The following is a 27,749-nucleotide window of genomic DNA, read 5'->3' as shown; positions in this document are numbered from 1 at the left end:
CAGCGCAAAGACGGGGAACTTTGCATATTATTACTGGCGAGATATAGTATCTCTACAATTCAGGACTGATCCTTGGATTAATAATGATTTGGCGACATTTAATCGATAAGTTTGAGACTGATTGGGATGGGGGCGACACTTACCGAGAGCACGATATTTTTACTGCCATGGACCCGAATTAATTATGCATGCGTTGACAGGTCCCAAAATGTCAGAGGGTCGGAGGAGGGCCAGTAAGCGAGAGACCTTTCTTCCGCCCATCGTTTCGCTGATGGATGCTGATCCCGAGACCGGTTGCGTGTCTCAAACGCGATCCCACTTTGAGCACGCTCAAGAAGCCGAGAATCTCGTTAGCCGGTTAACGACAAATGATGCTCCGTCTGCATTCCAACGTCTTTGCGAGATCGTACGTAGTAGACCAGAAATATCGCTCAAGCACAGCAACGAGTCCGACTGAAAAAATGGCATGCGTGATAGCTTGATATGTATCAGGAGCAGTCGCATTTGTTGGATCCTTTTCTGGAAAAGTTGATTGATCCCGTCGTCGCCGAACTTCGAGAGAGAATACGAGCACAAGGCAACCAACTTGATGTACACATCCTGTTTCAATACATGTACATGCTGACAAAGACGCGTGGATACAAAACTATCGGTAAAGAGATTGTTTCCAAAATATTCTTCATTAAACACGAACAAGGTTATTTACCATTTTTTCTTAATTCCTTCATTTCATTTCGTTCTGCAGTCAAGTTCATGTCACACGATGTCACCGACTTGGAGCCCGTGTTCGAGTTCCTTTGCCACATGGATCGTACATCTAGCCCTTGGGAGACGCGATACATTTGCTTTATATGGTTGTCGCTGATTTGCATGATCCCATTTGATTTGAAAAAAATAGATAGCAGCAGCGCGTCGCAGGTAAACGGAGACGCTCTTACGTTTCGCAAAACATACGCACATTAACAGATATGTTTTACACCGTAGGATTCGCTGGTGACACGCATGCTTACAGTTTGTAAGCAACATTTGAAGTCAACCGGGAAGGAACGTGATGGCGCAAGTCTGTTAGTTGCTAAATTACTGAGCAGGTAAATATGATGTAAGCAATGTGTTTCTATCCGTGTTTCAATTTAACACTGGGCGAAAACTCTAGACGCGATCTTTGCTCGGAACACCTGATACCCTACATTGAATGGTGTAAAGAACGACTTGGACAAGACATTGATGTTTTCGAGGTACTCATGAACCTGGCTTTTGCCCAAAAAAATACCTGTTACTTATTCGTCGGTATATTATATAGACAGCTGGTATTCTTGCGAGTCTTTGCGCCACATATCAGTATGCCTCTCGAGACATCCTATTGCCTACGCTGGACGACGGAATTTTGCCGATTCTCGAAATGCCGTTTTTTGAAAAATACGAAAAAAATACGCTTATCCGGCAGCTGCGCATGAAACTTGCTCAACGAGTTGGATTGTGCTATCTACGACCAAAAGTTGCGGCATGGCGTTACCAAAGAGGCAAGTTTGCCTGAGATCCCATGCAAAGTAAAATATCGTATACTAATTATCTTTTTTCCCGCATATCACATTATAGGTAATCGGTCGCTGAAGGAAAATCTTGCAGCTGCTGTGGGAACAATGTCAGACGAGTCTCGAGTCCAAGGATACGTCACGAAGCAAGAAACTGCACACGACAATGATGAAGAACAAGAAGAAGAAGAGGAGGATATCTCGGAGAACATGGAAATATTAATTGAGATGCTGCTCAATGGCCTTAGAGACAAGGATACAGTTGTGCGATGGTCAGCAGCCAAGGGTATCGGCCGAATCACTCAGCGTCTGCCAAAAGATTTTGCAGAAGATGTGATTGGCAGTTTATTGGAGCTCTTTAAAGAAAACACACTCACAGATGCTGCCACCGGTAAAATGGATTTAAGTGCGGTCTCGGATAGCACTTGGCACGGTGTTTCGCTTGCAATCGCTGAGCTTGCGCGCAGAGGATTACTCTTGCCTCACCGTTTAAGCGAGACAATACCTTGGATTATTATGGTAAGCTGCATGGCAACGCATGAGGAAAAAAGAAACTGCTCCTGAAACCGGATTACTAGGGACTTAAATTTGATCTGAAGCGCGGCTCGCATTCTATCGGCGCGCATGTGCGCGACGCTGCCTGTTATGTATGTTGGTCGTTTGCTCGAGCATACGCACCGCATATCATATCCCCGTTTGTCAACGACATCGCAAAGAACTTGGTTGTAGTCTCGGTCTTTGACCGAGAGATTAATGTCAGGAGAGCAAGCAGCGCTGCTTTCCAAGAAAACGTTGGGCGACAGGTATATATCCTAGAACGATTGTGAGCAATGAGGAATATTTATTCATGCAATGTGTATTTACAGGGCATCTTTCCCAGAGGCATTGATATCATCCAGCTAGCAGATTACTTTACGCTTGGTAATCGCAACAATGCGTTTTTGAATGTGAGCGTAGAGATTGCACGGTAAATCTTCTTTTTTTCTCGTCTTCCTTCATTTGGCATCACCCATGCTTTCTTTGAGTTTTTCTAACAGTTTCCTGTTCAAACCAGTTTCGATGAATATCGGCATGATCTAATTGATCATTCGGTAACAAGAACGATCAAGCATTGGGATAAGAATATGCGACTTGTTGCGTGCAAGACCCTGTATGAAATGGTTCCTCTCGAGCCACAGTACTTTTTGAACACTGTTCTTCCGCAGCTGGTAAGTAGCGTACTAAATTAGTAAATCTGCAGTTCACATTGCTAATCCACCCTGCATTTTAGATTCCTTTGGCAGTATCGAAAGATTTGCCCACATCCCATGGCTCCATGCTTGCCATAGCTGAGATTTGCCTGAAACTCGGCGAGATTGAAAATATCAAGGAGGACAATGCATTGTTCAAGGTTCGTCTATCTTAAAAGAAACAAAGACTATTACGCAACTGATATCATCTCTGCCAGGAAATTGCTGGCATAGTAGGACGTCTTCCACCTAAATCTCTGACAACATTTGGTTCAGAGCATATCCGAGAAGCGGGCTGCCGACTAGTAGAATGTCTATCGCTGATCAGGCTTCCAGCCGACGACGAGTCGCTGTCTTGTTGGAAGAAACTCGTGTATTCCTCGTTGGAAAGGAAAGAGGAGAATGTGCAAGAATACGCTGTGGCAGCGTTCCGAGCTATTTCTGCTACCTATGGAATTTCGGAACAAGAGAAGACAATATGTTTGGATAAGATTGCGACAGCGGGGCAAATGTATGGTCGCAGAGGCTATGCTTTAGCGTTAGGAACGGTGTCCTACCGATCAGAGAAAAAAGTTTGGTTACCTGAGATCATTGATAAGATGTGTGCTGCGACCCGAGTACAGGCACGTCTGGTTTTGCTTAACTACAAAATGTATATCACCACTGACCCGCAGTTTTACTTCTCATTTTTCAGCAAGAGCAACAAGCGAACGACGCGGAAGCAAAGAGAAACGCTGTTGTTGGTCTCAGGGAGATTATTGTCGGATTGGATCAAGAGTTCAAAGCATGTATGTCGTTCTTCTAAGTTTTGGATATGACCTGATCCTAACTCGCTGCCATTGTTTGATAGGTGTGACGCATTCAGACTATGAAAAGATCCTGGGCACGTTGCTGGAGTGTCTGGCAGACTACAGTACCGACCAACGCGGCGATGTTGGATCGTGGGTGCGAGCTGCAAGCATGGAGACATTGCAGCAACTGCTTCCATTGGTTGCTAGACTGGATAAGGAACTCGAACCAATTTATTTGACGCGTGCAGATGTTACACGGGTCTTTTCTGGCCTTTTGAAGCAAAGCGTCGAACGCATTGATCGTGTACGAGACTGCGCCGGTGCTGTTCTTGTTGATTTGCTGTATGCTGTGGATTCTGAGAACAATCCATTGATCGATGTGACTGGTCGAGATATCCTCGCAACGTACATAAACAGGTATTTGCATTTTTACAAAGATGAAGCAGTAACGTGTGTTAAACGAGCTCTGATATGTTTATAGAGATTTGCCGTGGTCTTCGCCTTCAGACTTATACCCATCCATTATCAATATCCTGATGATACCAGAGTATCGCTTTGACTTGCTAACGGGGCTTGTGACTAGTGCTGGCGGTCTGACGGAATCTTTGGTAAGCACAGCGAATGCTGGCGTGAGGAAATGTTAAATTACTCATGCCTTTTTAAAACAAAAGGTTCGTCATTCGAGTTCATGCCTAGTCGAGTACATGGATAAACTACCGAACGATACAAGCGACAACAATGCTGTTTCACTCAAAATCCTTGTCGGGGATCTTTTGCGGATATTCAGCGAATATGAAAAGCAGGACAGGATCGTTGTTCCGTTGCTGGACGTTGTGGGTCTACTGTATGAGTCGGGCACTTTGCAAAAACTGCAAGACGAATCTAGGTACAGATTTAACAAAAAATAGATTCTACAACATGCATATACTCAACTCTAGACATGTGACCAGTCACTTGAAAATGCTGACAAGTACGCGGAAAGAAGTATTTAAATCCAAGAATGTGAGGAAACTCTTGTCAGCGATCAAAGTGTAAGACTAGACTTATTACAATTGACGGAATTGGTGGATTAATAGATATAATTAGGTTGATCGGGCTGGCATCGCTGCAACAGAACCAAGTGAGAACAAGAGCTCTCCAGCAACTGCTATCGTATCTCGTGCATGCTTTTCCAAGGGCAAGTGTAACGCGTGCCAAGCAAGAGACCAGATTCAGACGTACTAAACATCAGGAATATCCATTAGATCCGTATGGAGGTGGCCGATCAGCTCTACTCGTATTTGACTGTCATGGACGACGACCAAGTAACAGAGGGTACCATGGAAGCTATAGAAATTATCACGGGCACTGACTGGTAAGCCGCGTTTGTTATGGACTAGCAGAAAGTCAACTTTATGGTTTTTTAACTTTTTCTGCTCCGTAGGGCCGAATCCTTGCAAGTCGTAAAACAAGCGAGAGATCAATTGTATCCACTCTTGGATATACCACAACCTATTCTTAAAACAAAATAGAAAATGGATAGTAGTAGTAATAATAAAAAGAACAATTGGCAATCTAATAATGATACAGATTAAAACGAAGAAAAAGATTGGTATCAGAACAGCATGTAACACGCACCCTTTTTCTTTTATGTGTATGTAGGCAAGAGAGAGACAGAAAGAGAGAGAGAGAGAGAAAGATGCGTGTGTGCGAGAGTATATGTAGGCTGGTATTAGACAAGAGTTAAAGACAGGTGGAAATACGATGAAAAGTCATTCAAACTCTTGATCGTCAAAGAAATAATGAGGCAATTGTCAAGACAACAGTGCATCGACACTCATAAAAGCGTTAGTATTACCCTGAGGAGCTGGTGGCTGCGGCGGTGGCGGTGGCGAAGGAGGCTCTTCCGTTTGGTGGGATGATGCAGCAGTGTTTGTCGTTGTTGACTGATGCATGGCTGCGCTGAACAGTCGTTGGCTGAGGGCGTTGTCCAAGCAAATTCTATTACTTGCTCCCAGCGACGAGGAGGACGATGTTGCTGTTGACGATGCACTGGTATCGTAAAAGTCGCTCAGGTACCCGTTGACAGATGGAAATAGGCGCAAGGAGGAGCCGATAAAGTTGGATTGCCGTGGCTGGTCACACAGTGTAATCGATCGTCTCTTGATACCTGCTGAAGTTCTCGGTGCAGCATGGATCTGTGGAGGAGGTCCGGCAGGCGATGCTGTCGTGGTAAATGGCTGCTTTCGCGCTGTCAAGTTGAAGGATTGAGTGGAAGAAGGATGCGTTAACAGGATCGGCTGTGCTGAGATAACATTGGGACTTGAAGTTGGAAGTTCGCCCGCATTCGAGCGTGGTCGATCGGGGGTGTTATTATTTGACATGGCTGTGGATGTAGAAGTCGGTATATCAGACTGAACGTCAGTGGCAGAAGATGACGGCGTCATCCGCTGCTCGTGGTGCTGCTGTGGTGCCTGCAAGCTATCAGATGAAACAAGTCGGACCTGTTTGCAAACAAGAAGCCATGTTATTAGCACTTTATTCACAAAAGACGATATACTGACTTGCCTGGTCCATCACTACTTCGTGTCGATTGGTATTGAATAACAGCACGTCGCTGTCACTTAGAAGCGACTGTGCAACGGCGTTGGGTTCTTCGATAGCATGCGTGGTTGCTGTAGATGTAGTGCTAGCAGTAGCAGAGTGGTGCTGTTGGGGTGCATCGGCATTTTGTGAGAGGACGCAAACTACATACAAGCCTGTGAGGGTTGACGGTGCAAATAGGTCAGCACCGAGTCCGCCACCGAGATAAAACTGTGCTTGGAACGAGTCTGTTGATCCATCGTTGCGTTTGAGCCAAAGAGTATCCGCAACAGTCTGTGAGCCGTTGGCGATTGTCGCAAGTACTTCTGGATGTGTGCTAAAAAATTTGTCAGATGTAGTACGCTGCGCAGGAACTGCAGTGAGCGACCATTCAAACGAGCTGTCTGCCTGTTGCGTCACTCGAACAACATTATCTAGCAGCAGCCGATGAAGGCGTTCAAGCGTGTCGCTGCTCCTCGATGCAACAAATGCATGCAGCGGTCTGTGCGAGAGCTCTTGCGGATAGTATCCTAGCAGTGCTTGGATCTCGTCAGAGACCCTGGCACAACATATTTCCATGGATAAAAATGCCTTGCCAATGGTGTAACGTTAACTATGCAGCCATGTAATAAAATGACTTGCCTTTCCTACCGTAATGATGCTTTGCCACGCCGCCTGTGGACGCGTCATATCTGACCGAGTTGTCATGGAAAATGAGGAGAATTTCAAAGGCGTGATAGGTCGACTTTCAAAAGTCGTGGCTGCATTTCGAGGACGTTGCAGTCTAGGTCTGCCTCTTTTCTTGTGATCCACGTCGTAGCAAGTATCTTCCCGACCGAGTGTCACGCATCGATGGCATGGTCGGCTGGCTAAATATCCGGACGGTGGAGAGAAACATGTCAATTGCTCTTGCAATTCACCTCACTTGACTTTTGAAACTTACTATCGCAAGCCAAGTGGGCCCTTCTGCAGTTGACCTATACATTTTCTATGCGTCACAAGTTTGGTTCCTGGGAAAAATGCACATCTCTCTCATTTTTTTCCAAAATAATGATTTACACATGCTCGTGAAACTGGCTTTGGATTCTTTGAGGGTGACGCTCTACTGTTGTCGCTTTCCTCCTGTTGTTGTTGTCGTCGTCTCTGCTGTTGATCAGAAGCTGCCTGATCGCTCGTTGATCCTCTGCTAGCAGCAGACATTGCTGCCATCTGGGGGGCGCAAATAAATAGAGCAAAATGGAGAAAGAAAAAAAGGAAAGGAACAGACTTTTTTGAATATAAAATATGCATTTTTTTCTGTCAAAAAAACCTTCTTCAAGCAATTTGCCTTACGGAGTGTTTTTCTCGGCTTCAAATAGCAAAATGCTCCGGGGATGTGCATTGCATTGCATTGTTTAGTATCCAGAGATTCGGGGAATAACAAACACAAATTCACCGAACGTTTGCCCAAACACAAGGTTCTTGCTTACTACATTTGTTCAAAACGGCAATTTGCATCCTTCTCCTTTCTTCTTCTCTTTCGCCGACAGTCCATGGACGCCACGGATCAAAGTGGGCGCTTACCTTGCAGAGAATTTATTGGAAGTCCCTGACATCCGCATATTTTTAATAAAGGAAAACCAGGTCCATTCCAGGGGCTTCGCACAGATATTTCCTGTCTGGAAACAGTTCAAGCAAAACGACGTTAATAGGAATTTTATATAGCAACGATGATAATATATACGTAGAAATAAGGAAAAGAAAGCATACAGGATACATATGCAGATACATAATTAACGCACAAAAAGCACTAAACGGGTTCAAGTAAACATTATGGCTGAATAGATAAAAGGGGATTAATGATATAAAGATAGAATACGGATGATTATACTCTTGTGTTTGTATTTGCACGTGAGACGCGCGCGGCTCGCTTGAGATTGGAGGATGTTGATTTGTTAGCGCCGACAGTTGCCGATCGTTGCAGCGAAGGTCGCGTCGGATCGTGGTGTGTGTTTGGATCCTGAGCCAACCAGTCAAACGAAAGTTGCTGTGGCACTGTTGCACTTTGTATCGTTGGAGGAGGAGGGACAATGGGTTTGGCGGGATGCGCTGAAGGTATTGACGGCGACGACGTCGCTTTTGTTGACCGGCTCGTGTCGACCTTGAGACCTCGATCTTGTGAGACTGCTCTGAACTTGGGTTGCTCTGTGCTCAGTGGTCGAGCCGTTGAGTTGGCAACATCGCTGTGTTGGGTTGTTATTGTTGTTGGTGAGGAAGAGGAGGGAGACGCGTAAGAGGACGACGAAGGAGAGGACGAATCGGCTGTATCATTGTCGCTATTGATGTGCTGTTGGTTCATCTCTTGTTCAGGCTCAGTTGTGGGAGAGTCTTCATAGAGTGAGCTTGTCGGGGATGGCAGATCAAATGCATAGAAAGCATCGTCCTGGTCTTCGGGCTCGTTTCCTACGTTTTCAAATCCATATTCGATGACGCCCGTAATTGCCGATGCACTGCGCAAGTCCTTGTTGGCAAACAAGCTTTCGCAATTCTCGATAAGATCTTCCAGAACACAGTCCTTGCACCATTCGCCCGGAGATCTTTGTGCTTGATTGTGGTCTTGAAAAATGGCAGGTGTAAATATCAAGGACAGGTTCTGTATGCTCATCTTGTTCTTTTCTACGCTGGCAATGAGTCTATTAAGCAAGGAAAGGGCAAGTCTGTTAGGATGTAGTTAGAATTTTCGTTTTTCTTTGGCTTACCGCGAAAAATGCTCAATGAGGCATTTCAAGGTGTCATAGTTAGCTGCGGGGAGTTTGAGCAAGCGTGTCAGTAAGTTGAGCAGCCGTAGCTCCTTGTCGGGTATTTCTGGTTGATGAAAATAAAAAGATTAGAGCAAATTACTCAATGATAGCAGCAATGGCAACTTTACTTGAGTACGTAGCGCGGTCGCTCAGTTTGAAAGGGAAGAGGGGCGATGCAAGGTCTCGCAGGAATATCTTTAGCACGCTGGCGACGCTAAACACATCATTTGGAACTCCACCTTGGCCAGGCACGGCTGATGCCTCGTCGCGTTCAAAATACTGCTTTAGTCTGTCAATGTTACTCTGCTTTCCAGATATTCGGTATATGCCTTCGCGCTCGAGCCCTCCCTGACTCTCGATACATTCAATGCAGCGTGTCACGATCAAGGGAGGCGATCTCTGATACTGCTGTGCATATTCAGCCAAGGAAATGCCAAACAAGAGATCTAAGGGATAATAACAGAATCGAGTCAGAAAAGATTGCATCAATGTTAATTTAACGTTGCTGGTGTACTTACTTTTACATTCACCGGCGTGGTAATTGATATAGTGGATTGGTGCAGGCATGGGATACTGGTCCTTGTCAAATATGCTGTCAAACATAGTAGCATCAAAGTCTGCGTCTGCTCGTACAGGGCTATTCTTGAGATCCTGCAAGCACATAATATACGTCAGGAACCATGATATGTTCTAGTGTCGCAGCCAGCACGCGCGTACCTGTTGCAAATGCTCGAACTTGGCTGCCTCGGCAGTTTGCACAATCGTCAGAGCCTGCTTGACCTTCTCCGTCCTCTCACGCAACTGACTTCGTAAGATCTTGATAGCGTACTCGTTGGCAGCATCATGCTTTTTGGAGAGAGAGTCCACCTTGCGGACAGACTTGCGGTATTTCGCATCTAATTGGTTGTCGCGTCAACAATCACTATTGCCGACTTGTATTTTCAGAAATGTACCTGCATCGGCTGCCTCGTTCTTGAGCTTGGCAACCCTGGATGTCTGCTTGGCAGGATCCGGATGGTTTCCTAAATTTGATATCTGCTTCATAAACCTCTCGATGCGCTTGTGTGGAGTAGTGGGTGTCATGGGATCAGGTGATGGCAAGTGCCTATGTGCGAAGCCTGAAGGAGGAGCAAAAGGATTGATAGGAGTTTTCAACACGTCATCTAGGTTCTCTGAGACATCGGAAGGCCTGCGACTCGTTGTAGACAGAGGAGGAGTTGTGGGTGTCATTGCAGTGCCTGCGCTTATGGATGGCGTCATCCGCCCAACAAACGGTGTTGTGGGAGTGCTGGGTGTGAGCGGCGTCATTTGCATACGTTCCAATTCTTGCATTTTTTGCATGTAATTGTTTCGTGCCTGGAAGAACATACATCAATATCGTGTTTGATAAACATGGAAATGACAGTAGTCATACGGACCTCTGGAAGTTCACGCAAACGAGCTTGCAAGTACTGTGCATTGATCATCCTCATGTTCTTCCTGTGCGCTCGCTTAGCTTTGTCATGCTGCTCCTATTAATAAATCGTCGGTGTCAGTGAGATCCATAATTAGATCAGAACATGTTGTTTCTGTTTTATATATATTTACTTGAAGCTGTGCCAATGAATGCAGCTGGGCCTTCATCGTCTGTATATATTCGGTCCTTGCAGCATTCTGATTCTCAGCCATGTTTACATAGTCCATGAATGCTTGGTACATGGTTGATCTGAGCGGTATGCTTCTTTTCCGCTGGGCCTCGCTTTGCCGTAAGTTCTCTGTAATCCGTCCCAATGATCTCTGATACCCTTCTTCCAGTTCAACCCTGTGTGTGCGTTTCGTCAGTAAAGCAATCGTCACACATGTGTGTGCATATAGTTACCGTTGCTTCAGGTAGGCGATGAATCGGTTCATGTCGTCGCTAGCATCCTTCATAATGGCCTCGATATCTGTCGATTGAGCTATCACAGCGTGCTCGATTTGTGTTTCGATGTCGGGGACCTGAATTTTGTTATATTAATTTCTCGTCTCTCTCTCACTCTCTCACTCTCGGATAAATTTACTCTAGCAAGTCCAATACTAGTCGGTGCGGCCGCCACAGCCGTGTGGTTGGAATTGGGGATGGTCGAAACTGCAACTTGAGGATTCGGCATTGCAGTGTGACATTAATGACAACCAAGCGATGAAAGATGGAGTCGTACAGTCGGCAGCAGCAATAGCGTTAAGGAAATATAAGAAGAGTGAAGCACGGTGCAACCGACAAATATTGCTGTGAAAGTTTGCGCGCGCTTTCATGTCGCACAGAAACCTGCCGTCGATCCAGGAATCTGCGGGGGGAACTATTACTTGCCGTGGTACAGTCGACAATTTCCAGCCATTTTACTCTCCCTGTTATCTTCTGGAGCCTCTATAGACTTTGCAAATAGGAGAAGTGACATTATTGGGTGTTAAAGTCTAGTTGATTATTTATTTAGACATCTTGCACCAAAATGAAGATGTATGGATCAATGGATCTCGAAGGATCATATTGGTCATACAAATTAGAGTTACATAGTCATCAAAGAAAAGACAATAATCGTAATTAAAGAATTGGTTACGAACGAGAAGAGTGGAGTGTGGACAGAAAATATTTACAAATCGGGGAGGAAGATTTGTAGGATTTATGTAAATTGAATGAGTAGCGACGCTTTGCAGCACCTTCAATCGTTGCGCGAATCCCTCTGTAGCCAGATTTTCTCTTGTGCTTGTCATTGCTTTTGCCGCCGCCGCCCGAGGCGTTTGCCTTCTTGCCTTGAATTTATATTCACAATTTTTCCTGCAAGTTGGATATTAGAGCCATGGAGTTCTCCAGAGAGGAGTCTTCATCCGTTCCTATCAACCTGGAATGCGCAGTTACTGGCGTCCCCGGCGTTTGCCTTCTTGTTTAGAGGTAACATTCAGGGCTTTTCCCGCCATTGGATATGGGAGCAGTGGAGCTCCTTGGAGAGGATTTTCTGAGGATCGCTATATGGCCTGAAATGCCCAGTTTCTACAAGCCGATATACAGGCGAGATCGAGCCGGCAAGTTGCGCAAGCGTGGTCATTCATCCAGATGCGTGCTCTGGCACCCGACTTTTTGCGCTTCTGTATCAAGCGCACGATCGATCAGCAATTTAAGCCCAAACGCGAATCCTGATGAGGCTCTGGAGTGATAGAGGCGTGATATCTTGGGCCACAACAGCGGATAATGGCCGCTGTGCTCAACCTTCCCTGGATTTCATCGTTGGCAAGATGTATCCTCCTTGTATCGCGTTGTCTGTGTTGCAAGGTTATTGCAACGACGGCCGTGTAGAGTTCCAGCTTGCTTCGTGTCCTTCATATTCAACCACAGGTACAAGACAACAAAAGGAAATATGGTTTTGTCCGCCAGATGAGCTTCCGCTACCGTCCCAGACTGCACCCAATTTATGATGGCGGACAAACATATCTTTTGTCAGACGCCCCTGCTCGAGATATATCGTAGAAGTACGATAGTCTTCTCGAGTAATGTCTTTTCCGAGGAGAACGAGCATACAGTGTAGTCCATTATGCGTCTATGCTCTGCCTGCGCCGCCGCCAGCAGAGCGATCAAGCTGTCGGGGAGACATTGGGCCGGATCCGACATAGGCTCTGCCGAGCTAGGTCCAAGCTGCAGATTTGGGCTCAGGGAGGAGCTTGCGCTCTCTGCTCGACTGAGGCTCCGCCCTCTGGAGTAAACCACTGCTGTGATCCAGGCAATAGCTGCAGCAGACGACTTTGCGCTTCTGCCTCGGAGGGCAGCTGCAGCTTCAGAACTTGGCGCGCTTGTTGTCTTTGCTCTTCAAAAGCTGCCCTTAAGCAATACCAAAAGTAGTTGCGATGGTTCGTAGATATCGAGAGTTTCCCGACAATGCTTATCGATTCGTGCTGAGATTGTAGATGCACAAAGTCTAATTGTCGTCGTTCCATTTCTGGATATGTTTCCGCTGATCTGGAGTAGGTTGTCGTCAAGAGACTTTCAGTCACATTGATGACTTTACTCGCATTTCCAAAACAGCCGTTTCGATGTTCGTGGTATGAGGGCTTGCTGACTTGGCTTCACGCGTTCGAGAATTGCCGCCGTAAGCGCATCCTCGCTGTTCCTGAAATTGCGCGGAGGTCACTCTTGCCTATCTTTACAGCGGCACCTTCGATCTTCACGATCTTTTTCAGTTCGTCTTAGATTTCCCCACGAATATTGTAGATCTTGTCACTGAAGATCCCGTTATACGCTGGCAAGTTTCCGTCAAGACAGAAAATGGGCGCACTTTCAATTATCTCGTCCGCTGCAGTAATTCGCAACAAAGAAAAAGGTTGCCCTCTCCTTACTTTCTCTGAAGCCTGCATCGCCGTTCTTTTGGTCTTGAAGTCCAGTTGATTAATTCAGACACCTTGCACATGCGTTGGATGGAAGAGGCCATCTTGATGGCAACTGGAGCAGATATCAGTACAAGAACAATCAATAATATTTGGAGAAAGCGGACCATGATGAAATCTTGATTAAGTGAACATAATCGTGAAAATTTCAGCGAAAAATAAAGGACAATAAATGAAGAGATTAGCATAAGATTGCATTCTATTTATATTGCATTAGATGCTATCGCGTTCGTGAGAGTGCATTGATTGGGGTATGTGACACTAGGGAGACAAAGAAACAAGAGGGGATCATAATATCTACTTGGAAAAAGAAACGGGGACGAGTATTAGCCTTGCAACTAATCTGAACAAGTGAAAACTGCAGGCATAAAGTAGAGTAGAGAAAAAGGGTCGCCTTATGTACATGTAAAAAAAAAAAAGATATAAAAAGTGAGGCAAAAGAAGAATAAAAAAGGAAGTGATTAAAAGAGACAAGAAAATTTTGGTCGTTGCGTTGTGTGTGTGTTTGTGTATGAGAGAGTATGTATGGACACACTCTCCAGTTCGTCGAGGATAGAAATATAACGAGGCATATAAGGAGCTTGGTTGGAGCTTGAAAGGCTTTGGAAATACACAGGATAGATAGAAAGATTTTTAGCGTGAGAAGCTGGAGGATGACCTTGTTGTTCTACTGCTGCCGCCGTTGCCGCTGGTGGTCGCTGCATCTTGCTGGGAAGAGGTATGGTTGTTGCTGTTGTTCTTCGGCGCACACATGAGTGGCAAGCGTTTCCTGGGCAACTCGACGACAATGCGCTTGCGCCTCGTGTTTTCGCGGCAGGCAGCGTCGCAGAACCATTGCTCGTCACTTGCAACGATTTCATCGGATAACAGTTCAGGCCAGCACTTTTGGTGGACAGCCTTGGGGCATCCTTCGCAGCGCACGAGCACGTTGCCTTGCCAGGATTCTTGACGCTGGCAGACGGCGCAGAAAAGCTGGAGGACAGGTCTCTCACGGTCGTGGATGGATTCATGAGCAAAGCCAGTCAAGTCTAATCGAGGCAGCTTGCAAGCAAATCCGTAACCTTTGTAATCGCATCCATGTTTGCTAAAAAAAAAANNAAAAAAAAAAAAAAAAACAAAAAAGTTTGTCAGCTTCTCTCGGTTCGACTATCTCATTCATCCTCCTTCCTACTTACTTGCACAAGGTGCGTTTTCCCCAAGGACCTGGACGCCAGTTGACACCTTCGGTGGTTCCACAGTAGCGACACCAATCAACATTGGCCTTTGTCAACTTTTGATAGATCGTGGGATACGCGGTGGGTCTTGGTGGCACCTGCTCAACACCTTCAAACTCATCGTGAGCAGGCTCGGAAGGAGCAGCGGCAGGAGCAGCAGCAGCTTGCTCTTGTTGCTGGTGCTTTTCTTGCATGATAGCAGTAGCTTTCTGAGCTTGGGAGGAGCGTTTTCTGGCTGCTGCAGGTGCAGGAACGAACTTGACGGGCAGAAGAATTTCTTGCTCGTGCTCGCTATCGGAATCATTATCGTCTTCGTCGCTGCTGCTATCATCTTCTTCAAACAAGCGGTGGTCCCACGAGACAGTCGATGGATTATCATCTTCCAATCCCGCTACAACTGGGTTTCTACGGGGAACAGGAGAAAATGAGTTTTTTTTTAGCTAAACCCAAGAGACTGGGCACGTGCAACCTGAAACTTACCCAGCCATATCGAACGAGAAAGTGCGGTTTTGGCGCCGATGATCGTCGTTGTCGTCATCGTCGTCAAAGTCGCTGTCATCCGAAGAAGACGATGACGAATCAATGTCCTCGAAATAATCCAGATCAAGGGGCAACATGGGGGACGCGGGCGGGGTGGATTTGGATGTAGCTGTCGTTGCTGCCAGATTTCTCTTCTGCTTCTTGCTCGCACCGGCGGACTCCAAAAGACGACGCTTGAGCGAATCACCGAGCTGAACGTATTCCATATCACTGACGGTCGCAGGCGGAGTGGGCAGATCGGCACTGTTGCCAGCGAGGTACTCGAGCGACTTTTCGCTGCTACCGCCGTTAACACCATCATCGCTGTTGCCGCTGCTGCTGAATTCGAGGCCAATGAAAAACAAAGGATCGTCGTTCTGTAGCAGATCTGACGGCGTGACAAGAGGCGAGAATGAAGAGTCCGTACCGGCTTCAGACTCGCTGTCGCTCTGCGAGGATCCGCAAGTCGACGATCCCTCGCCAGCAGTTTCCTGGATCATCGCCGGCGAGAAAAACACATCCTTGACCAGATCCCTTTGCACACCATGCTCGGTCACAGTGTCATATGTGATGGTTGCATTCTCGAGAGTGTGGTGAATCGGCGGATGCATGACGTGATAAGGCTGTTGTCGAGATGATGATAAATAAATATGCACTTTCCACACAGTTCAGTTTTGATCTACTTACTGCTGTTGGAAGCATTCGCTGCGGGTGGTGATGGTGTTGATGCTGCTGGTGATGATGGTGGTGGGTCATGTAAGATGGCGGAACTTGGCAGTATGCTTGAGGATAGTAACCCATGAAAGGAGTAGACGCCAAGGGCACGAGCGCAGACATGGATGGCACGACTACTTGGCACGCCGCAGAAGAAGGAGGAGCAGCAGCAGCAGCGGCAGCAGATTGTTGATGCTGAGCACCACCCTCAGGCACGGTTGCTGCTTTGCGCGGGGCAATAGTGGCCGGGCTTGGCGTACGAGGCTGATGGGCAACGGAGGAACGATAAAGTGCGTCGGCTGGATATGCGTCTTGGGAAAGGATTTGCGAGTAGCTCATGTTAACACCGAGAAAGAAAGAGATAGAGGTGGGGGACACGGATGATATCAGTTGACAGTGAGATAAAGAAAATATCGGTAAATGAAAGAATGGCTTGACGAGAAGAAGAGATTAGAGGTAAGGATGGTAAAAGATCATCCAACTAGAAGGGCAGAATAGATAAAGAACAAAAGACAAACAAAAGAAAGAGAGAGAGGAGGAAGGAGACGATGAGCTTTTGAATGAGTACTGAAATAAATAGTCCAGAGAACAAACACACTCCAGGAACAAAAGGGGAAATCTGGGGGGAGGGTCGCTTGGGGGTGGATCACAAGGAATTACGTGATACAAGGCAAATTGTGCTTGACTCCTGATATTGAGGAACAGACAGAAAGGAAACCAGTCCCCCCTCCCTTCCTGTCTGTGTTCTGCGATGACCCGCCCGACAACCCTAATAATAGCGGGCTTGTTTAGAGTGTGGCGACACACGCAATATTACTGACATTCACAAAGCAGCACACAAGCGCAATAATTGCCACATGCCCTATTTCTCCCTCTCTCTGGATTGCACCATGCCGTGATTTTTTTCCCTATGTTACTCAGGTTGCAATTTAGGGTCAAGCTTGCGCTGAGGCTCCGCTCCAAAACCCGTCAAGACACATATCAGCCTCATCGGCCATCACCCTCGCTATCTTTCTTGGCTCACCCGTCCCCCCCCACCCATCCCCGCACGCACTGGCAACATCGTGACAGCAGCAGGCTAGAACGTTTCGTAAGTCACCGATTTATTTTCAAGTATCTGTAAGCGAATAAAAATAAAATGTGCATGCAAGCGGAAGAAAAGATACAAAATATATATAAGGTTTAACCTGGGAAATCAGTTCATTGATCTGATGCATATACCGAAGAAAGGTTGGATTCCAGCTATCAGATATATACATTCCTCGCATAGTATGCAAGCAAGTGTGTTGTGCGTGTGTGCGAGTATATTCCCGGTCCGCTTGTTGGGCTAGACGACGATCATTATCCGCGCACTAGGAAATAATGTCTAGACTTTGTTTGACAAGAACGATGAGTGTGTTCATGCTCTGAGCGACGACTACGACGGCGAAGACGAGATTAGCGCGGCGGGCGGTGCTACTGCTGCTGCTGCCAAAAATTCAGTCTGTCTCTCAAATATCTATCAATAGATCATCCCAATTTCCGACTTTGGATTTAGTGTAGCTACTTTGCTTAGCTTGGCTCGTTCCCAGAATCCACCGCGAGACATCAGGGAAAATTATCTAATGACTGCTACTGCTGCCCGCTCTTATTCGCCCTGCCCAGCCGCCCGTTCCAGGACCGGTGGTGCCGCAAAAATATGAAGCACATGCAGCATGCTGATTGTTACACACCTCGTGTTGTGTCTCTCTCTCTCTCTCTCTCCATATCCTTATCTTTCTCTCTACTTTTTGCTGACGATCAAGTCACGTCTAGAGAATGAAACTGGCTGGGCAGATCAAAAGTGGTGTGGGGAGGATTCTACGTTAAATTCCCGCTTATCATACCACAGCAGGTTGTCCTTGTGCGTGTGTGTGTGTGTGTGTATGCAAAGAGGAAGAAGCTTGGGGCATGATTTTCTCAGAGCGTCGTGCAAGGTTGTTCTCGGTTTTTGTGCTGCACGACCATCGCCATACCCAAAACATTGCATTCTTGCCTATTTTCGAACAAGCACCATTAGGCAGACGGAAACCCGCGCAAAAGCTCATCTACCTAACAATTGATAGAGTTTTCTTTTTCTCTCTTTTCAATTGGATTGAAATGAGAGTTGTTATTGAGCTTCAACCTTGCCAAGGTCTCCCCCTTCCCCACCCCTACTCTAACTTTCTTTGCTCTCCATCATTTATCTCGGTGCAATGGCGGAGGCGGACCTGTCAATAAGCATATAAATACAAAGCTCCATCACCGCTAGTTCACGCAACAACGTGCGCTTGACAGAACTTAAAGCAAATAAACTCTCTCTCTCTTTCATCGTATTTTCACATGGTATTCTTACATACATACACACACACACAGAGGGAAAGAGACATGTAACAGAATCGCCTTGAGAGTTTCTTTCATTTGAATTCACTGATCTCTATCTTTCTCTCTCTTTTGCTCTCTATGGTCTTGGACGACCATGCAAGCAATTCCACTTTCCTGGTGCGGAAAGGCTCTTGTGCAACGCAAATAAACGTTGTCCGACGTTGATGCACGCATATACAGACTAATCTCATTGCGAATCACGGATAGTATGCAAACATCTTTCGCTGTGCAAAGTGGAGGTTTACACTGCTGCAGTGCATGGCACGCACTGGACCATAAAGACGTGTACATAACGGGTTTATAACGAAGAAACCAAGTATCCGCAGCTGCCGCGATCCAAACAGACTGTTGTTGTATGCTTGGAATCGGAAGATGAACTTGTACATTGTACACGGACCTGTGTACAGAGTGTGTGTGCGTGTGTGCGCATGCCCATACTTTCCCTCTTTCTCTCCGCGCACATATATATATAAACAAATCCTTATCTTTTTCAGTTTTCGATTCGAGCATGCAAAGAACAAAACAAAACAGTTCTTATCGCTGCAGATGACTGTAAAGCTAAATGTGTAGCTTAGAACTTCTTTGCACGTATGCGCGGATGTCAGGTGGAGGATGTGATTGGCCGGAATGAAGAAGATCGCTTTCTTCTTCTCTCCAAATTCTTGTGTCGCCTAATCTGTCACACGAGAGATGCAGCTGGCGGCTTTAGGGCGGAACGTGTGGTGGTTGCGCTATCTACTACTATGTATTACTTGCACTCCAGAAGCAGCATCAGCATCCCAGATCGGCGCACGTTTTTTTCCTTGTCGTTTGAAAGATCTTGAGTGCACGTGCATGCATGGAAGATAGACGGATCGCAGATCTAATCTAAAAAAAGCTAAAAAGAGATTTGGTTCATTAAGCAATACATGAAAAATTAGGCGATCCATTGGGGCGGGTCCCAACTTTAAATTTTTTTTCTTACTATCCTGAGAAATATATGCAAAAGATTTATGGCCAATCCAAAAAAAGAAAAACGATGAGGGAAATAATGTACATGAGAGAAGAGGGGTGTCCGGGATAAGTAGTAGTAAAAGAACATGGAAAAATAACAACAGTTAACAGTAACAAGGAAGAAGAAGAAAAAACACACAGAGAGGGTATTAAGTAGGATTTAAAGTAAAGAAGTAATGTGTTCCATTCGAGCACGCCCGCTAGAAACACATGAACTTGTGCCGTTTGTTCATGAGCTCCTCCATACGGTTCTCCATGATACGCCGTGCCTTTTCAGCCTTGTCCTTGAGCTGGCGCTCTTGTTCAAGCTCCTTGAGCAATTTTTCGCGTTCCTGAAGTTCTTGTTCCATAGATAAGCGCTGCCCGCTCTGGACTTGGTTGATTTGCGATCGCAGGTTTTGGATTTCCAGGATATACGTCTCCTTCTCGCGAGTGAGCGTATCCAGCTGGCGCTTCACATCGCGCACAGCATTCTCTGAGCGTGATAGCTGAGCTTCAAGCTTGGTGATAACCTCTTGATGCGCGCGTACATCATTGTCGGCAACTTGCGCCTTGCGCTGCAGCGATCGAATGATTTTTTCGTACTGCTCCGACGTGAAATTGCCTTTTGATGATAGCATGTCGCTGATGGTCGTGGCGGTCGCTGAACCTTGTCGCTGGAGCATCGGTGTTGATACGGAGCGGGACGGCGATTGTGGTGGAGACGATGTTGTGCTGCTCAACGCTGTTGGTACGGGAGGAAGCGGGTTGGATGGCGGTGCTGTAGGTGGTGGGGTTGATACACCCGCCGACGACGATTGGCAGGATGTGCTTTGTGCCCGCGACCGTGCGGGAGAGAAAGTATACGATGATCTGATAGAACTTCCTGATGCTCGACGCGCTGCGCGCTCTTCCGCCTTGTCCAAGAATGATCTCAGAGACCCAGACTTATGCAGCTTGAAACTTGAAGAAGACCACTCGCGTTGCGGTTTGTAGGGCAAGCTTGTCGATGCACCCGTCGGCGCTGGAGGAGCAGATACCCTTGGTGTTTGTGGTGGTGAGCTGAAAGATACAGAGTCGCGGTTGTTGTTGTGCATATACGCATTTGTCATGCTCGTGCTCCTTGGCAGTGCTTGCTCGACTTCTTTTTCAAGTCGCTCGTTGGCAGCAATCAGCTTGAGGATTTCAAGTTCCAAGTTCTTGTTTTCAAGCGTTAGCTGACTTCTTTGCAGCACAAGCCGTGCTTCGAGTTTCTCCACATGTGCTGTCAACTGAGACTTTTCGCTTGCATACTCGGCTAGTTTCCGTAGCAGCTCTTCTTGGCCTGCAGGATCATTAAGTTTCTTGCGGAACTGTTCTTGCAATTCCTCGACGGGGTCAAGCTGCTCCTCGTCCTCCTCCACGGGTGTGGCACACAGCCGTTCTAGATCCTCAGTGCTATCTTGACAGGATTGACTTGAAGTCAGGAGTTGGTTCTCCTTTTCCAGCTGTGCAATGCGGTTCACCAAGTCGGACCATCGTCTGTCCTCGTCTGGAAGCCCGCTATCTCGGTTCACGTTGGTCTCGATAGTAAGGCGTCGCCGATTAGCTAACTGGTCTTGCAAGGATTGAATTTGGAGAGATTTTTGAGCGTGCGATGCTACAGCTTCTTCTAGCCTCGTTTGTATCGCTTGCAAAGATGACTCGAGTGACTCGATAACATGCTGCTGATCCAACTTGGCACGGTGTGCTTCTTCGATCTCGGATCTTGCACGTTCCAGCTGCGCTTCATAGTCCTTTTGTTGCTCGAGAGCGTTGCTCAGCTGTTTCTGGAGCTCTGCAATGACTCCCGATGTATCGTTTTGGCTCACAAGTAATCGCTCGACTTGCAGCGTCTTTTCCAGTTCAGCAATTTTTTCTGCTTGGACTTGTGTACTCTTTTTCAATTCTTCCACCTCGGCCTTTTTCTTCTTGAGCTTGATATCTGCATCCATCTGACTTTGTTTTAGCTGCTGTTCAAGTGCTAGTAATTTGGCTTGTACATCTTGGACATCCTCTGAAGAACGCTGTTGCTTTTCGCATGCAATTTTGAGCGCTTCAATCGAGCATAGTAATTCATTGGATTTGGTATCTTGAAGCCGCAGCGATCCCTCTAGAAACTGCAAGAGTTCTGCTAGCTCCTTCTTTTCGGCTCTAACGTGATGCATATCCATTTGTAGGTGCTGCCAGCTGCGTGCTTTTTCGTTCTCAAGCTCAGTGATTCTTTGATCCCGCTGAGCAACTGTTTCTTCGAGTCTGGATACCAGGTCATCCATGCTTGCAACTTTGGACTCCAAGCATTGAATGATACGCTGTTGGCCTTGTTGGATAGCAACGAGAGCGCGGATGTCAGCATGCGCCTGCTCCAAATTCTGCAAGCCTGCTTGCAACCTGCTTTGAAAACCTTGTTCTTGTTCCTGCAGTGATTTTTGCAGATTGTTTGTCTGGGCTTGGGCTGCCTGCAGCTTAGATTCCAGCTTATCCTTGTCGGTAGTTGCACTTGTCAGTTTAGTCTGCAAGTCGCTGACGGAGCAGCTGAACTCTGCATTCAGACGCTTCTGCTCCAATAACTCTGCTTGGCAGGCGGCGTAATCAGACTTTGCTAGCTCCAATTGTTGTTCTAGACGCTCAATTTCGCGACTGTGCTCTTCACGCAGTCCCTGGAACTCCATACGCATCGTCTCGATATCACGGATGCTCTGCTCCAGGGCAGCCATCTGAGAAGTTTTGCTTTGCAGCTGCTTTGATAATGACTCGATTTCTTTGCGCAACTCTGCTTCGGTGCTCGCGAGACGCTTCTCAAGGGCCTTGATCGCGTCTGTCTTGGCTTGCAGCTGTTCTCTTAATTCCGCTTCCACCTTGTCTCCAATTTCATCTTGAAGTGAGGCGCAGGTTTCTGACCTTTTCAAAAACATTGGTGATAACGGTGGTGGTGGTGCTGCTGCCGACGCTGCATCCTGCTGCTCCTCTGCCAAATTCAGCCTGAGACGCCGAAGCTCTTGCTCTAGTTCCTGGCATCGCGTCTGGGAGAGTTCCAAGTCCTTGAGTAACAGCTTAAATGTATCATCTGCTTGATTATTGAAGGATAGCCGCCGCTTGATATTCTCCAGCTGCTGTCCTTGCTCCCTTAGCTGTTCTTGTGCTTGCTCTGCCACCTTGGCAAGTTTGTCTCTTTCGGATTCGGATGTAAATAAGCGTGACTCAAGATCTGCAATGTATTGCTCCGTATTTTCATCCATTTCCTTGAACTTTGTGATCTTGGACTTGAGCTCGGTAAGTACTTGTTGATCTTGCAGAGCTTCTTGCACGGATTTTTCGAGTTTCCCTTCAAGTTCAGCAATGTATGCTTCACTTTGTTGTTCACGCTCCATCGCTTTGGCTAGACGCGCTTTGAGCTCATTGAGCGCAGTTTGCTCAATGCTTCGCCGGGACTCGTGCTCGAGTATTTTTGCCTCTTGGTCTGCAAGCGCTTGATCCGAATGGGTCAAGGCTGCACGCGCCATGGCTAGTTGGGACTCCAGCGCAGATATCGACTTTTCATATTCTTCAATGACAGGTTCAACCAGGTGTTGGAAGTCGATATCTTGCGGTGCCGAGTTTTTGCTATTATCATTCTTTCTGCGCAGTTCTGCTTCAACATGCTGGTTGCGTTCGCGCGTCACGGTGAGCTCATTCTGCAGCTCCTCAATCTGACGACGCAGGTCGGCGACGAGTGCCTGGTTTTCGAGCATATCATTTGTATCTGGCACAGTAATGGTTGTTTTTGCAGACGACGAAGCGCACGTCGAGATCTGTAGGCGGTCTGTCTCCGAGATCGACGACGAAGGCGATATTGTAGGTACATATTGGCTCAAGTTCTTGCCGTTTGCCGTGGCGGGCGATAAGCAGTTGCCGTTGCTGCCATTATTGTTATTATTGTTGTTGCTCTTGAGCGAATGTAGCTCTGATTTGAGCTTGTTAATGATATTGCGCAGATAGTCAGGATTATCGTTGGTCATCCATTCTTCGGCTTCGTTGCGTTCCACCTTATTCTTGATATTGCGTGCTCTGTGTGCATATTTGATAGTATTTGCTGTTTCTACCAGGTTGATTTCTGCTGGACTGACGCAGGCAATCATGAGCGTGGTTGCATTTCCGCCCAGCGAGTCTTGCAGCAACCGAGTAAGCTTCGAGTCACGATAAGGGATATGGGCAGACCGTTTTGACGGTTCGGCGAGAGCAGATATGACATTGCCGAGAGCAAGGAGACCAGCGTTGATGTTGATACCTTCCTTGCGTCGATCACCTTCGGCTGCCGTGCGCTTTAACCTTTCTGAGCCTGCCAAATCCACGAAATGGAACTTTGAATGGCTGACGACCCATTTCCCGTCATCATCCTCATTCACCTGTGCCTTTCGTTCCATCTGCCCTACCATGGCACGCACGTTCAGGGCACTGGCTCGTCTATTGAGAGGCTGTGTAATCATGGATGATCTTGATGATACAGGTGTCGGGCTCGTTCCACGAGACTTTGATCCGTTTACGATAGTTGTGGTTGATGCAGTTGGTTTTACTGATGATGAAAATGATGATGAGCCTCTGCCAGCAGATACCCATTTTTCTTGCCGTAGCGTTACAGAAAATATGGCATGGGATCGAGATGATTTGGCATTCATATCTGTGGATCCGGTGGCGCGGTTCCGTGTCCCCATCTGAAGGTATCTGGATACACAGCATACACAAAAACAGGTTTAGTCTTCTGTGTCTGTGGCTCTGATGCATGCTTATAGGTCACGATGCTCCTCCTCCTCCTCCTTCTTTTTTTTCCCTTCCCCTTGCCTTGATTTTTTCTTTACCTTAGTACATCGTCGCTGCTTTCGACTGTCACCTCCTTAATGCCTGTCCAATATATGTGGCCTTTGGTGTCTTCCCTGACGGTTACGGGAGGCCGCTCCGATGGTGGCGCAGGATTTAATAAATCGACGAGCTCCTCATTGTATATTTCAACAAATGACACCTTGACCGTGCAGCGGGAAGTCTTCTCCTGATGCAGCGTCGATGTTGGGGCCGATCCGCGTCGTCCGGTGTTACCATCAATGTTGTTATTGTTTGATGGAGGCTGGATCATGGATACCGGTCGCAGCCTGCTGCTGCTGCTGCTGCTACTGTTATGGAACACTGCCGACCCCTTTCTGCCAAGTCGCGGTGGTGATAACATCATCGTGCTGACTGGGCGTTTGCCATTCTGTAAAGAACTGCCGGTGTGCGTCAGTTGCTGATCTTCCGAGGATGACAAAGATGATGACAGCTCGAGTCGCTGGAACAGCGTTGACATGGCGCGAGGAATAATACCTGATTAAATATGACAGATTAGCCATCACTGTTATTATCTGCAGTGATTTCGTGCACACACGCATTACCTTCGTGCTCAGGTCCAATTTGATCGTCTATTTCTGTGCCCATGGTGTACGTCTTGCCCGACGACGTTTGACCCTGTGCAACGTTCGTTTAGGGTTATACAGTTTTTGGAGACACATTTTTCTGTTTCCTCCTCTCCTGATCGATTCTTACATATGCCAAAATGGTGACATTGAAGCCTTTTTTCCTTTGTATTAAAAAACAACAAGCCAGTGTAAAGCTATAAGTTTACAGGGCTTACCATCGAGAAATCGGTCGACTAATCTCGAGCCAACTGTTTCGAAAATTTGTTCCTGAGTGCTTTTTGTGTCGAACACGTGGTCGAATGTGTACGTCTTTTGATGAGGTACGATCGTGATTGTGTTCTCGAATGTTTTGATCACATCAGACTCGGCATTCTGTGAGAAGCGTGGTTGTGCTCGGTCGCGCGAGTTTAGAGGGCGGACGCGAAGGGCTTAATGTGTATGCCGTTTAGCGTACACGCAGGAAGTCAATGTATGCACCGAAAGTTACTTACCGACTTGCACCGGCATCACTTCTTTTGAATGCTGCTGGTGGTGGTGGGAGCCATTCGGTGAGTTTGGAGTAGAAGGCATGGATGATATTGATGGAATCGGACTCATTAGTTTATAAAGGGCATGCAGTAGTAGACGCGATGTGGATCGACAAGGGCAGATGTAGGGTCATGAAACAAAGGGCAGATGCGATTGTTAATTAAACAAAAACTTAAACGGCAAGCAAAAAAGTGAAAAGAGAAAAAAAGAGAGAAAAAAAGAGAGATAGGAAGAAAGCGAGATGGTGGCAAGGGGAAAAAGGGAAAGAAGATGGTGGATGGAAGCACACAAATGGAAACGAGTTAAAAAAAGCGGGCAAGCAAAGGGATTGTCCTCACACACTTTTTTGCACCAGCTTAGGAAAAAGGGGGGCCAGGCAAAAAACCGCTCAAGTTCAGCGAGGAAAGAGAGAGAAAAAGCCAGAGTGAATGCCTGTCTACGTGGTTGGGTATATCTCAGTGCAGGGGAAGGGACAGGGCAAAGGAGGTGGTGGGTTGCAAAACGCTGGATGCGCTTGCTGATGCAGGATGCATGTCAACAATCTTACTCTCTCTCTTAGTTTCCAATTACTTAGTACATCACATTGGCACCCCGTTAGACAGCAAACGCAATTGATGACGCGATAGATCTTAGCAAGGCGAAATGAACGGAAAGGAAAAAGGTTAATTACCGACAATCAGAAGAGCAGAACAAAAGCATTAAGCTCGCACATGAACGCAAACCAAAACGAGATGTCACCTTCTGTGTGACGAAGAAACTAATGGGTTTGTGCGACCAATGTGTAGAACCCAACACGAAAATTGGAAGATGCACAGACATTCGGACCATCAGCAATCTTGCTTTCCCAAATATGCTATACAGAGTCTAGGCAGAATCAGCAGTGCTCCATTGTTTTGTCAATCATCATGTTCTTGTCCTCCCCACATTGTCAACCGCAAGGGCCCGCCTGTCTGCTAGGACACATGCTTCTCTGCCAAACCTTCTCCTCATGCGCACGCACTCCCTCACACTCTCCGTTCCGACACGGTCAATCAGACACAGACACAAATAAGGAATGTCTCCACTCTTCTTTATATTTCGAGTTCAGCGCAAACTCGATATCGCACAATTATTACAGACTTCTTACTACTGCTACTACTACTACTACTAAAAATATGTTGGGTGTACATGTAATTAAAATAGCAACAAAGAAGAAGGAAGAATGATCGCCTGATGGATATCAGTCATTAATTAAAATAATACTTTGTTACCCTGTTCTCCTCTCATTTCCAGAACTTCCACCATGGTCTTTCTTTCTTTCTACCGGATGTCTATTTAAATGCGATCGTGGTCAGTAGCTTTGCTGCTTTCTCCTTTCAGAAAATATTGCACTTACTGATTCCTTTTTAAATGCGTTCAAAAAGCCAGACAATTTCTTCTTTTCGTGGTCTTTAGGCGGCGGTGTTACAGGTGGAGTTTTGCGAGGTGTTTGGGGCGGCGGCGCTGAAGAAGACGGTTGTTCTTGTTGTTTGCTGGTAGCAGCGGCAGTGGTAGGCTGTTGATCTGCTGATGCTGCTGGTGCTGTCGTTGCGTCTGCCTTGTTATCCACAGCTGCCGGAGCAGTATCTGTGTTTCCCTCTTTTGCCCGTGGGTCTGTGAGGTCGAGTGATTGTGACTGAGAGCCGAAATTCTGAAGCTTGTTCAAGAATTGGGAATATCGCTCACTCGTTTCCTCCCAAGTCGGTGAGTGTCTCTTTTGAGCGGTTGATCCTTCTTCTTTAGCTGCAACGGGAACGTTTGCTACTGTTGTGGATGTTGTCGCTGGCGCTTTTTCAGGGACTTTGGGTGGTTCGGGCTCGGGTGTTGCTTCCTTGGGCGCGGTGGTAGTAGATGGTGGTAAAATTTGATCAGGTTGCTTCGACACGTCAGAAGAAGATGGCTGTACAGTAACGCGCTTTTCTCCTTGCTTTGCGGATGTTTCTTCTTGCACCGGTGCTTCTTGTTCTTTTGGCTGCTGTTTCTTCTCCTTGTCTTCTTCTTCTTGCAAGTGCAGCTGTGGATCAATGGCTGATTTTGGACCTTCCAGTCTGGTTGCCGCTTCCTCTGCTTGTCGATCTTCCTTGGACACTTGGGCAGTTGATGTTTCTGGCTCTTTTGGTTCTTCAGGTGCAGGAGTCGATACATCCTTGTGCACAGGCGTTGTATCTGCAGCGGTAGCAGCAGAAGTCAAACGTTGTTGTTGTTGCTGCTGTTCGACCTCTTCTGAGACTTTGCTCTCCTCTTCGGGAGTTTGTTCGGCAACCGGCTCTTCTGATATTGGCCTGATCTCGGGATTTTCCAGAGCTGCACCGCCATCTACGCAAACAGGCTGTATGTTTTCTTTATTAAAACCTTCCTCACCACCACCAGAAATAGCGGTGGCTGCTGCTGCTGCTGTTCCTCCTGCAATGGCTGCAGCAGCGGGTGCACTCTCCGTTGCTTGCTGCTGCTGCTGTTGTTGTTGTTGTTGTTGTTGTTGTTGTTGCTTTTGCTTGGTAGCCTGCTGCTTCTTCCGTTGCTGTTTCTTGCGATTCGCCTTGGTTCCAGCCATAATTCAGTACTTGTAAAAAATGGAAAGAAAGACTGAAACCAAGCGCTATAGAACATCAAATCCTTTTTGGTTTGTCTGTGTCGGATATTTATTATCCGCATAATCGTCGCGTTTTCCTTTTTCTTTT

The 27,749-nt window shown here is 46.8% G+C and overlaps 8 protein-coding genes across 8 annotated transcripts; 2 read left to right on the top strand and 6 right to left on the bottom strand.

Annotated features, from left to right (window-relative positions):
• Window positions 1-271: 271 nt before the first annotated feature.
• On the top strand, window positions 272-5,063 carry VTP01DRAFT_10245 (uncharacterized protein; the record flags this gene model as incomplete). Its single annotated transcript, XM_069378586.1, has 20 exons — window positions 272-406; window positions 478-652; window positions 746-918; window positions 985-1,088; window positions 1,154-1,235; window positions 1,301-1,520; window positions 1,597-2,051; window positions 2,111-2,335; window positions 2,399-2,499; window positions 2,587-2,740; window positions 2,803-2,922; window positions 2,980-3,384; window positions 3,456-3,549; window positions 3,612-3,969; window positions 4,034-4,160; window positions 4,224-4,438; window positions 4,503-4,583; window positions 4,639-4,729; window positions 4,797-4,906; window positions 4,976-5,063. 20 exons carry the CDS (start codon window positions 272-274, stop codon window positions 5,061-5,063), a joined length of 3,513 nt encoding a protein of 1,170 aa, XP_069239670.1.
• A 282-nt stretch (window positions 5,064-5,345) lies between these two features.
• Window positions 5,346-7,323, bottom strand: VTP01DRAFT_10244 (uncharacterized protein; the record flags this gene model as incomplete). The annotated part of the gene is made up of 5 exons (XM_069378585.1): window positions 5,346-6,035; window positions 6,100-6,705; window positions 6,766-6,983; window positions 7,058-7,091; window positions 7,174-7,323. The coding sequence occupies 5 exons, from the start codon at window positions 7,321-7,323 to the stop codon at window positions 5,346-5,348; spliced, it is 1,698 nt and encodes a 565-aa protein (XP_069239669.1).
• A 655-nt stretch (window positions 7,324-7,978) lies between these two features.
• Window positions 7,979-11,023, bottom strand: VTP01DRAFT_10243 (uncharacterized protein; the record flags this gene model as incomplete). The annotated part of the gene is made up of 10 exons (XM_069378584.1): window positions 7,979-8,786; window positions 8,853-8,958; window positions 9,023-9,340; window positions 9,413-9,545; window positions 9,612-9,790; window positions 9,848-10,250; window positions 10,313-10,405; window positions 10,482-10,695; window positions 10,753-10,871; window positions 10,934-11,023. The coding sequence occupies 10 exons, from the start codon at window positions 11,021-11,023 to the stop codon at window positions 7,979-7,981; spliced, it is 2,463 nt and encodes an 820-aa protein (XP_069239668.1).
• A 1,021-nt stretch (window positions 11,024-12,044) lies between these two features.
• Window positions 12,045-12,320, top strand: VTP01DRAFT_10242 (uncharacterized protein; the record flags this gene model as incomplete). The annotated part of the gene is made up of 1 exon (XM_069378583.1): window positions 12,045-12,320. One exon carries the CDS (start codon window positions 12,045-12,047, stop codon window positions 12,318-12,320), a length of 276 nt encoding a protein of 91 aa, XP_069239667.1.
• A 22-nt stretch (window positions 12,321-12,342) lies between these two features.
• On the bottom strand, window positions 12,343-13,393 carry VTP01DRAFT_10241 (uncharacterized protein; the record flags this gene model as incomplete). The annotated part of the gene is made up of 3 exons (XM_069378582.1): window positions 12,343-12,682; window positions 12,733-12,858; window positions 13,236-13,393. 3 exons carry the CDS (start codon window positions 13,391-13,393, stop codon window positions 12,343-12,345), a joined length of 624 nt encoding a protein of 207 aa, XP_069239666.1.
• Window positions 13,394-13,916: 523 nt separating this feature from the next.
• Window positions 13,917-16,069, bottom strand: VTP01DRAFT_10240 (uncharacterized protein; the record flags this gene model as incomplete). Its single annotated transcript, XM_069378581.1, has 4 exons — window positions 13,917-14,367; window positions 14,459-14,902; window positions 14,978-15,639; window positions 15,704-16,069. The coding sequence occupies 4 exons, from the start codon at window positions 16,067-16,069 to the stop codon at window positions 13,917-13,919; spliced, it is 1,923 nt and encodes a 640-aa protein (XP_069239665.1).
• A 3,236-nt stretch (window positions 16,070-19,305) lies between these two features.
• VTP01DRAFT_10239 (uncharacterized protein) lies at window positions 19,306-25,095 on the bottom strand (the record flags this gene model as incomplete). Its single annotated transcript, XM_069378579.1, has 6 exons — window positions 19,306-23,803; window positions 23,938-24,433; window positions 24,502-24,574; window positions 24,653-24,678; window positions 24,741-24,953; window positions 25,017-25,095. 6 exons carry the CDS (start codon window positions 25,093-25,095, stop codon window positions 19,306-19,308), a joined length of 5,385 nt encoding a protein of 1,794 aa, XP_069239664.1.
• A 1,220-nt stretch (window positions 25,096-26,315) lies between these two features.
• On the bottom strand, window positions 26,316-27,622 carry VTP01DRAFT_10238 (uncharacterized protein; the record flags this gene model as incomplete). Its single annotated transcript, XM_069378578.1, has 2 exons — window positions 26,316-26,363; window positions 26,429-27,622. 2 exons carry the CDS (start codon window positions 27,620-27,622, stop codon window positions 26,316-26,318), a joined length of 1,242 nt encoding a protein of 413 aa, XP_069239663.1.
• Between the last annotated feature and the right edge of the window lie 127 nt (window positions 27,623-27,749).

Source organism: Rhizomucor pusillus, assembly GCF_041956525.1.
Source record: "Rhizomucor pusillus strain CBS 183.67 unplaced genomic scaffold VTP01scaffold_8, whole genome shotgun sequence".
NCBI classification, from domain to species: Eukaryota; Fungi; Mucoromycota; class Mucoromycetes; order Mucorales; family Lichtheimiaceae; genus Rhizomucor; species Rhizomucor pusillus.
This window is presented reverse-complemented; position numbering and strand designations above follow the sequence as displayed.